General features: G+C 28.9%; 1 protein-coding gene across 1 annotated transcript; it reads right to left on the bottom strand.

Annotated features, from left to right (window-relative positions):
- Positions 1 to 215: 215 nt before the first annotated feature.
- LOC109157491 (subtilisin-like protease SBT3.9) lies at positions 216 to 4,306 on the bottom strand. The gene is made up of 10 exons (XM_019305379.1): positions 4,151 to 4,306; positions 3,943 to 4,034; positions 3,733 to 3,830; positions 3,448 to 3,603; positions 2,169 to 2,842; positions 1,914 to 1,972; positions 1,501 to 1,801; positions 1,325 to 1,444; positions 1,019 to 1,214; positions 216 to 915 (listed from the first exon to the last, which is right to left on the bottom strand). Exons 1-10 carry the CDS (start codon positions 4,253 to 4,255, stop codon positions 365 to 367), a joined length of 2,352 nt encoding a protein of 783 aa, XP_019160924.1. The 5' UTR covers positions 4,256 to 4,306; the 3' UTR covers positions 216 to 364.
- Positions 4,307 to 11,101: the final 6,795 nt, after the last annotated feature.

Here is an 11,101-nt window from a genome sequence, read left to right as displayed (position 1 = left end):
TTACAAAAGTTCAATGTTTTAAAAGGTCAATGTTATTGACTTCCAGAAGTTGTAGCTTTGAAAGCTCATCAATGAAACGCTTGTTCGTTTGTTCAAAAAAAAAATAAAAATTATTCAACCTCACTCGCACCCCTTTCTCCCTAGAATTTTACTTCCTCGAGACCAAAATCAATTCTTAGCTTGATTGCCTCAATTCATATACTTCAACATATGAGTATCATTGTCAATAACTTAATTTTTATTTCCTCTTGAAATAAGCATCAACTCAAGATTATTAATACATAGTGTTATCAGATATAGGAATTTCAAAGTATGCACCACATCATTCTAAGTGAAGTTCCCATAATAGTATCTTGATTCTTACTTAATACATTGTCTTGACAGATATAGGAATTCTGACATTATGCACTCCATCATTCCAAGTTAAGCTCCCAAAATAGTATCCGGTGTTGGAGGGATAGCTCGTGGAAATTTTTACACTGAAGGAGATCTTCCTGACATTGGGACTAAAGTTTAATGTACTTGGCGTTACGGCTACTGCTATTCCCTTTGGAGGTTCAACCATAACTTTGTATAAAGAGTTTACAGGTCCAACATTTGTCACGGTTCTAGTGAGAGTGATTGATCCCCTTAGATTTGGTATGGTTATCGAAGGAAAATTCACATCAAAAATGGAAAGCCCATTATTGCAAGATATGTTTTGTCCTGCAAGTCCAGTAATGACGCTGCTGTCATATCCCATGGCACATAGAGACTGAAGATAATCTGTTGTGCTCATGTCGTAGATGAGGCCAGGATATCTTGCTTTGTTGGGGTTTATGATCCCTCCCCCATGGTCAAATGCATCTGCCAACTTACTAATTGTCTCTCCTTCATTGAATATAGGTTGTCCAGATGATGGGTCACTTGTCCATGCTGCAAATTAAACATATAATACATATATATTTGAAAGTATTTTAAAAAATGGGAATAGGATTACCATTTACTTATGAAAATGTAAGAATTGTACAAAACAAACCTGTTGTGACAATTGCGGATTTTATAGCTGCTGGAGACCAATTTGGGTTAGCAGCTTTGAGTAGTGCTACTATTCCTGCCACATGTGGTGTTGCCATAGATGTTCCACTGATCATCTTATATGTACTTACTGGGATAGCAGGATTTTTAGGAACATATGCTGCTAATATATTTGTTCCTGGTGCAGCAATATCTGGCTGCAAATTGTTGTAATATCAAAAGGTTATACCAATGTTGAGCATTTATGTCCTGAAAACTTGAACTTCAATTCCTTGAGTTAGCAAAATACTACATATCGAAATCATACCTTAAGTATAGCCGGGGCTATAGTATAAGGGCCACGCGATGAGTACTTGGCTATGACACTTGAGATTGGTTTACCAATTTGAGTTTTGGATGGACTTAGCTGCACCTTTGGGTATCTGAACTTATGGTTTCATTATTAGTCACTTAAATATGCAAGCTAAGGCACAATTTTATTGCAATTATAAAAGGATTTTTGTTACTAAATGTGCATATATACCTTCTAGATGTGATATAAAAGAGTATTTTAGTTCCAATCTCGTAATCAACTTGAACACTAGGAAAGTAATCATCATATACATCTAGTAATGTATATGGCTTTTGTGACACAATAATTCCAACACCATCAACTTCACTCACAATACCCCGAGCTTGCACTACAATACTTGCTACATCACGATCTGAGCGATGCGTTCCAGTAAAACACAACACCACTTTTCCAGTTATCCATGTATCATTTGTAGATAGGCTTTCACAATGCCTACACAATACAAAAAAAAAAAAAAAAAAAAAAAAAAAAAAAAAAAAATTACATAATATTCAAGTAGGCTAGCAATATATATAGTGCAGTACTAGGAATTGAAGTATCATACCTAGGGGCAGCAACCAAGTCGACAATGCCTGTGTCTTTCCCTATGAACAATGATTGACCCTACATATATAAAGCAATCTTTGTATTATTACTATGGTACGGTGTAAATTAAAATAGTAGAGTTTTTGTAATTGAATGAGAACCATATTGCTGACGGGCAAACTACACAATCAGGCATGCATATATTTAGGTGGTCGGAAATTTCATAATTTCCAGCAGTGACGGATCCTTATCTACATATATAATATATATTTACCATGAAGGTTTGACCATTTCCAAGTGTGATTGGGGTAGGGAATGCTCTATCAGGTGTATTAGCAGCAACGGTTATTATCCAGGGCTCCCCATTACACACAGTTTGAGCAGCAGGCCCATCGTTCCCTCCTGCAGCAACCACAGTGATTCCTTGTTCAACAGCGTGAAAAGAACCTAAGCTGGTTGCACCATCTTGAGGGTGCAGTTCAGTATATAAAGGCACCTCAGGCCCAAATGATGCAGATATCATATCAACTCCGTCATTAATGGCAGTGTCAAAGCCCATGAGAATATCGGCTTCTGTAAATGTGCCATCTTCCCAACCTATCTTGTAAATAGCAAGCCTAGCCCGAGGTGCACCGCCCCTAAATGTTCCTAATGACAGTCCATTGTAGCTCACATTGGGCACAGGTGAACCAGCTGCTGTACTAGAAGTGTGAGTGCCATGCCCATTTGAGTCCCTTGGAGAGATGTAGTCAAGAATTCCTGTATAATTTTTAGGCTGTTGTCCTTTCTCAGCCAGGTACCCTTCAATGAAGTACCGGGCTCCAATTAGTTTTTTATTGCAATGCTTCTTGGGGTCGAACATCTGTCCAGACTCACAGTAGCCCTTCCACTTTGAAGGAATTGGGCCTAATCCGTTATCATTGTAGGCTTCATTCTCCGGTGTCACTCCTGCATGCGGCCACGTAGTAGTATTTATGTACTAAGGCTAACAAGAATACACTAGGAGTACAAACCATTATTATTCCATGGACCATAAATAAAAAGTATATTTTTAATATATATTAAAAATACATTATTTTTTTTATATATTATCAAATAATGTACTTTTAACATATTAAAAATGTATATTGCATTCATTATACACACAGCTATGTGAATCATGGTCCACACGATAATGTGTCGAGTGCAAAGAAATGGCAATTTATATTGTGGACCAGGGTCTACATAGTATTGTGGACCCTGGATCAAAACAACATTGTTTTTATTTTGAGCTTTAACAGATCTTGTAGTTTCCCGTTTCTTATGTTTTGACACAAATTTTAATTTATTTTAGGTACAGAATCAATACTCTTAACATACAGAATTGTATAACATGAGACACTAAAATGCATAACACAAAGACATATACGTATGCTTTACAGTATATAAAACATGTAAAACAAACAGTCGTCGTCAAAATTAAAATTCAAAACTGTCTTTTGGGATCAGGAATCCTGGTCCACGGTATAATGATTGCAAAGAAATATGAGTACTGGCAAGGCCTAGGAGTGCACCTGTATCTAAAACAGCAACGATGATACCATCACCCATCTTACTATCGTGCAGCAGGTTAGTGGTAGAGTTTAAGAATAGGCCCAGATAATCCCAACTCCTGGTTGTTCGCAACTTGTAAAAGGAATTAGGAATGACTTTAACAACACCAGGAATATCTACAAAAGTCATCGTAGGTATTTTGCAAAAAAAAAAAAAAAAGAGAGTTAAAAAGTACTAAAACGTAATCGATTCAACATCTATCTATATATCCCCTTTTCAAATATGGATAAAAGTTTATGTATAACCTGCAACAGCTTGAGCTTGAGACTTGGTCATCATAGCTGCAAAACCAGAGAAGCCATGCCTGTAGCTGTAAATCATTGAAGCTGCTGCTTCTTCTGGGCTGCATTAATTAATTAATTAATTAAGGTGATCTGATAAAAACATATTGCTAAATGACTGCTGTCTAGGAATTTAACTCTACTGTGTAGAAACCAACTAATTAACAGAAGAACCTTCCGAGGACAGTAGCAAGCATATGATGGTGACTAGAAGTGGTGAGCTCCACATCATCGTGCTGCCTCGCTCCCATATACACAATGTAAACCTGTCACGTTGTTAGGGAAAATGAGAATATATGAAACATCATATAAGTGAAGATTTTAACAAAATTGACCAATTTTAAATAGATCATATCGAGTGTATGTGATTAGAATCACAGACTTTGGTTTCAAGCCCTGCCACGGCACACACTAGCACATTTAGGAAGAGAAGCACAGCGACGAAGAAAAGTTTGAATGGAACGAATACGCTTTGATTCGTATACATATTTTAGTAAAAAATAATAATTCAAGAAAGTGTTTGAGCTTGGTTTCTTCTCCTTCCCGGCACCAGTATTTATAGGAGAAATGGATAGAACAGGTCACATTTCAATTGGGAGAAGAAAACTAAAAGGATTTTTTTTTTTTTTTTTTTTTTTTTTAGAAAAATGACACTTTTTTCTTCTTGAATTATATGTTTATAGCACATTTTTCCTAATTATTCATGTAAGCATACCCCTGATATATTAAATTGACATTTCTACTCTTAAAGTAAATATTTTATTTATTTTTCTTTTCCAACAAATTATTGCTTATACGTAGGATGACCACGGTTCGGTTCGAACTGAAAAGGACACTATATATAGCAATCGAATTGAAAGTTTTCGATTATGATTCAGATCCAAAACCTAATATTTGGATTTCAGTTTATTAAATCATGAATCGAAAAAAGTGGATCCTGAACCGTGAACTGGCGGTTCGAATTGGAACAACTACTAGCATTAGTTTAAAATTAGAATTATAATATTTACAAATAGTATATGTTTTTTTTTTTTTTTACATTTACTCTTATTCTCACAACTATACTATACTAATAAGAGCCCAAGAGAGTTAGGCCTATAATGGACAGAAAAAATGACGGTAAAATTGTTTAATCAAATGAATTGATCAGATTTTAATTTTTACTTAAGATTTCCTAATTTATCCTTAATGAATATGATTATGCATTAACTTTTCCGTTAAATATTATCTTTTCCGTTAATTTCTGTTAGTTCACTGTTAACTCACTCATTGATTTCAATAAGAAAGGTCTTAGGTTCGAACCTCATCCCAATCAAAGTTAGCATAATTAGTACTCTATTTTACTCTTATTAAATTAAATAATAATTTAGTAGCTATAACAAAAAATAATACATATGCATTCCTTTAATTTAGAATTATGTGTCTACAATGTCTTTATTCAATTAAAAAAAAATTATTCATTATCAATAAATTAAATAAGAGAAATAATTTCATTAGTTATATTGTCTTTATTTTTCTCCAATATAAGAATTCTTTACATTCAAATTCATCAATTGATTATATTCACTATATTGTCCCTACAATGTCTTTATTAAAACAAAAAATTATTCATTATCAATAAATTAATTAAGAGAAATAATTTTATTAGTTATATTGTCTTTATTTTTCTCTCATGTAAAAATTCTTTACATTCAAATTCATCAATTGATTATATTCACTACATTGTCTATTATCTTTTTTGTGCACTATTTTTTTTAATTAAATATCAAAGTTATAATACAAAATAATGTTATATATTTATTTACCAAGTATTTTATTAATACCATTAAAAAAATTTTAAACATATAATTAATAAAGCCAATCATATTAACTACTTGAGAGATTTGTTGACAAAGAGAGTATTCAAATCATACAACAAATTGAAGTGAGAACTATCTCGCAATGTCCTTCTTTGACAATCAGCAGTTAGCGGTTAGCGTTAGCGGTTAGCGTTAGCGGATTTGACCAGGCGACCAGCGAATTATATCAATGGTTGGTAAAAAGATATTTGAAAAAATTAGCTGTTTAGATTAACATGTAAAATGACCTAAGGGTATAATAATAATAATAATAATAATAATAATAATAATAATAATAATAATAATAATAATAATAATAATAATAATAATAATAATAATAATAATAATAATAATAATAATAATAATAATAATAATAATAATAATAATAATAATAATTGTTTCTAAAAAATAAAAAAAATATATATAAAAATATAATTAAGCCAATCATATTAACTACTTGTGGTATTTATTGACAAAAAGAGTATTCAAATCACATAACAAATTAAAGTGGGAAACTACCTCGCAATGTCCTTGTTTGGCAATCTGCAGTTAGCTCTTCAATATTAGTATATATTTAATATTTTATGTCCTAATTTTTATTTGCTTTACCTTATGTCTCGTATTTGGTTTCAACCATACCTATACAATTATTTTATTGACAATTATAATCAATCTTGACTATATTATCTTGCATTTATAAACTTAGAATTACCTATTTAAATACACAAATTCAACATTCAACTATCTATACATGAACAATTCCAATATAATCTTGCATTGATATACTTTAAAGTACTTATTTAAAAAAAAAACAACAACAACATTGGGCATTATCCCAATCGCAATGCGCATAAAAAACTAGTATAAGTATATATGACCACAATTTGGTTTTGATTTTGAACCGTCGGTTCACGGTTCCGGATCCAGTTTGAACTACTGGTTCAAACTTTATTTTAAAATTTTTATTTTTATTTTTAAAATAGTCTAAATTCAACAATAAATGTATTTTATTTTTTTCAGTTCGGAACATGAACCAACCGTTCCGGTTCGTAATTTTAATAAACTCTAAATATCGGGTTTTGATTCTAAATTGTAATCGGAATATTTCGGTTTGATTGCTAAAGTGTCTGTTTGGTTTGAACCAAATCGTGGTCATAATTTGTTGGAGAAGACAAATAAATATATTTATTTTAAGGGTAAATATGTCCATTTAACATTTTAGAAGGAAAAAACTGTCACTTGAATAACTCAAGGAGAAAAAGTGCTATAAATATAAAACTGTTGGGAAAAAAAAAAGTGTTATTTTCCCTTTTTTTAACAAAAAAAAATTGCCATTTTGGAAGAATCATAAGCAAATAATCAATTCGATGCTCAATAATTAAGTCTTATCAGATTGTGGTTCGAGTTGTCATGACAGAATTAATCCCTAAAGTGATAGATGGAAATGTACGTAAATTTTAACTATAAAACGTTTAATGCTCTATTATTATTAATACTAGTATTTTCACCTGTGCGATGCATGGAATGAAATTGTTGTAATATATTAAAAAAATTTAAATCGATATATAATTATTTAAGAGTTAATTTCACCAGATGTCGTTATCTTTCCTGACAATTTCAAATTTAATCATCGACTATAGTTATTAATTATTACGATTTATTTTATGTTATAATTCTTACGTTAATATTCTTACTATTATTATTAACACTTAATTACTTTTAGATATTATTATTACCACTTATATTATTATTATTATTATTATTATTATTATTATTATTATTATTATTATTATTATTATTATTATTATTATTATTATTATTATTATTATTATCAGTTTCTTTTCAAGTTCTGTTGGTATATAATGGTCGTGAGGCACAATAATAATATAATCATAATTAATTATTATTGTATTGTATTTCGTGAGTTACAATAATAATATTTTGAAGAGAGATTTTTTAGGAATTAGACGGAAAGTTAAAAATTCAGGATTTTATTTTTATATATAGCAAAGTTGAAAAAATCGTTAGGCGCCCTCTAGACCCCTGGGGACCGCCTATAGCGATTAATCGGCGCCTAAAGTGCCTAGGCAGGCGCCTAGGTGGCCGACCGCCTAGCGCCTAGGCGCCGATTAATCGGTGCCTAGGCCCAATTTTTGCAACACTATTATATAGTATAAATTACAATAGGAATTGTATTACACTATTTTATAATATTAGAATAGAATTTTAACCCAGAATTATTGTTCGAATGGGAAAGTAAAAATCAATATATTCTATTAGGAAGAGAGATTTTTTAGGAATTGGGTGGAAACTTAAAAGTTCACGATTTTGTTTTTATATATAGTATAGATAGATTACAATAGGAATTGCATTACACTATTTTATAATATTATAATAGAATTTTAACCCAGAATTATTGTACGAATGGGAAATTAGAAATCAATATATTTTATTTGGAATAGAGATTTTTTAGGAATTGGGCGGAAAGTTAAAAGTTTAGGGTCTTGCTTTTAGAGATAGTATAGATTACAATAGGAATTGTATTAAATTATTTTATAATATTAGAATAGAATTTTAACCTAGAATTATTGTACGAATGGGAAAGTAGAAATCACTATATTTTATTAGGAAGAGAAATTTTTTAGGAATTGGGCGGGAAGTTAAAAGTTCAGGATTTTATTTTTATATATAGTATAGAAGTATAGATGTATAGATTACAATAAGAATTGTATTATACTATTTTATAATATTATAATAGAATTTTAACCCAGAATTATTATACGAATGCGAAAGTAGAAATCAATATATTTTATTAGGAAGAGAGATTTTTTAGGAATTGGGCGGGAAGTTAAATGTTCAGAATTTTGTTTTTATATATAGTTTATATTACAATACGAATTGTATTACACCATTTTATAACATTTGAATAGAATTTTAACCCAGAATTATTGTACGAATGGGAAAGTAGAAATCAATATAATTTATTAGGAATAGAAATTTTTTAGGAATTGGGCGTGAAATTAAAAGTTCAGGATTTTGTTTTTAAAGATAGTATAGATTACAATAGGAATTGTATTACACTATTTTATAATATGAGAATAGAATTTTAACCCAGAATTATTGTACGAATGGGAAAGTAGAAATCAATATATTTTTTTAGGAAGAGAGATTTTTAGAAATTGGGCGGGAAGTTAAAAGTTCAGGATTTTGTTTTTAGAGATAGTATAGATTACAATAGGAATTGTATTACACTATTTTATAATATTAAAATAGAATTTTAACCCAGAATTATTGTACGAATGAGAAAGTAGAAATCAATATATTTTATTAGGAAGAGAGATTTTTTAGGAATTGGGTGGGAAGTTAAAAGTTCAGGATTTTATTTTTATATATAGTATAGAGTATAGATGTATAGATTACAATAGGAATTGTATTACACTATTTTATAATATTAGAATAGAATTTTAACCCAGAATTATTGTACGAATGGGAAAGTAGAAATCAATATATTCTATTCGGAAGAGAGATTTTTTAGGAAATGGGTGGGAAGTTAAAAGTTCACGATTTTGTTTTTATATATAGTATAGATAGATTACGATAGGAATTGTATTACACTATTTTATAATATTATAATAGAATTTTAACCCAGAATTATTGTACGAATGGGAAAGTAGAAATTAATATATTTTATTAAGAAGAGAGATTTTTTAGGAATTGGGCGCGAATTTAAAAGTTCTGGATTTTGTTTTTAGAGATAGTATACATAACAATAGGAATTGTATTACACTATTTTATAATATTAGAATAGAATTTTAACCCAGAATTATTGTACGAATGCAAAAGTAGAAATCAATATATTTTATTAGGAAGAGAGATTTTTTAGGAATTGGATGGGAAGTATAAAGTTCAGGATTTTATTTTTATATATAGTATAGATGTATAGATTACAACAAGAATTGTATTACACTATTTTATCATATTATAATAGAATTTTAACCCAGAATTATTGTACAAATGGGAAAGTAGAAATCATTATATTTTATTACGAAGAGAGATTTTTTAAGAATTGGGCGGGAAGTTAAAAAGTTCAGGATTTTGTTTATATATATAGTATAGATGTATAGATTACAGTATGAATTGTATTACACTATTTTATAATATTATATAAGAATTTTAACCCAGAATTATTGTACGAATGGGAGAGTAGAAATCAATATATTTTATTAGGAAGAGAGATTTTTTAGGAACTGGACGGGAAGTTAAACGTTCAAAGAATGAGATAGTAGAAATCAATAAATTTTATTAGGAAGAGAGATTTTTAGGAATTGGGCGGAAATTAAAAGTTCAGGATTTTGTTTTTATATAGATAGATTATTATTATTATTATTATTATTATTATTATTATTATTATTATTATTATTATTATTATTATTATTATTATTATTATTATTATTATTATTATTATTATTATTATTATTATTATCACTAGTATTTGTCCCGTGCGATGCACGAAAAATATGTTATAAAAATATACCCTATATGAGGTTTATTCATATATAAAATTTTTGTTATTTAATAATTATTATGTGTAAATTCCTATGATAAAATTATGAACATAAATATATTTACAATTAAAATAATATTTAAGGTGGGTGATTACTACAAATCTTAAACTATATTAAAAATTTAGTACATAGTATTTAATATTATAAATTTTTAAGAACTTAGTAAACTACAATAGTAATTGAATTACAATTTTAAAGTCACCACGGATCAATATTTTTAGACCTTTGAGATTTCTAACTTTAGATGTAGCAACATACAATTGACCTTTAAAGACCAAACAATTATTTATAAATATAAATGACTATTAATCATCATCACCATTTTAAAAAATAATTGTAACAATAATTGCTCACCAAACCATATAGCTATATTATAGTTAAGATTATTATTATTATTATTATTATTATTATTATTATTATTATTATTATTATTATTATTATTATTTGAAGTGTTTTTCTCCATAATAAACCAATTTTGCAATTTAGAAAACATAGACTATTGAATATTTAGAAAAAGGATGCTAGGCTGTAAATCTTTTGCACTATTTAACTGTCAATGAGTCAAAACTATCAGTTTCATCACCTCAAAAGCCAAAAGGCAAAGTGAAGATAAAGAGTGTGAGGACTGAGGATGCAGAGGTTGATTTGGGTTAATGATGATATGGTTGAAATGCATGGGCACTGATTTAATTTTTAAGGTTTTCTTGAAGTAATTAAGGGTTGGTAAAAAAGATATTTAAAAAAATTAACTGTTTAGATTAACATGTAAAATGACCTAAGGGTATACATATATTTAATAATAATAATAATAATAATAATAATAATAATAATAATAATTGTTTTTAAAAATAGAAACGAGAAAATTTCAATTTTGGTCATATGACTATATGGGCTTTGTTAATTTCATCACCCGACTTTTAAAAGTGTTAA

This window comes from Ipomoea nil, unplaced genomic scaffold (genome assembly GCF_001879475.1).
Source record: "Ipomoea nil cultivar Tokyo-kokei standard unplaced genomic scaffold, Asagao_1.1 scaffold0298, whole genome shotgun sequence".
Lineage (NCBI taxonomy): Eukaryota > Viridiplantae > Streptophyta > Magnoliopsida > Solanales > Convolvulaceae > Ipomoea > Ipomoea nil.
Note: the sequence above shows the minus strand (reverse complement) of the source record. Positions and strands in the feature narration are given on the sequence as shown.

Bases quoted from the DNA above. Each gene is read 5' to 3' on its own strand.
- LOC109157491 (XM_019305379.1), bottom strand. From the start codon at position 4,255: ATGTATACGAATCAAAGCGTATTCGTTCCATTCAAACTTTTCTTCGTC. The intron at 2,843-3,447 runs GTGCACTCCTAG...GGCCGCATGCAG, and splicing joins CGTTGCTGTTTTAGATACAG to GAGTGACACCGGAGAATGAA. The intron at 1,445-1,500 runs GCAATAAAATTG...TGAAACCATAAG, and splicing joins ACAAAAATCCTTTTATAATT to TTCAGATACCCAAAGGTGCA.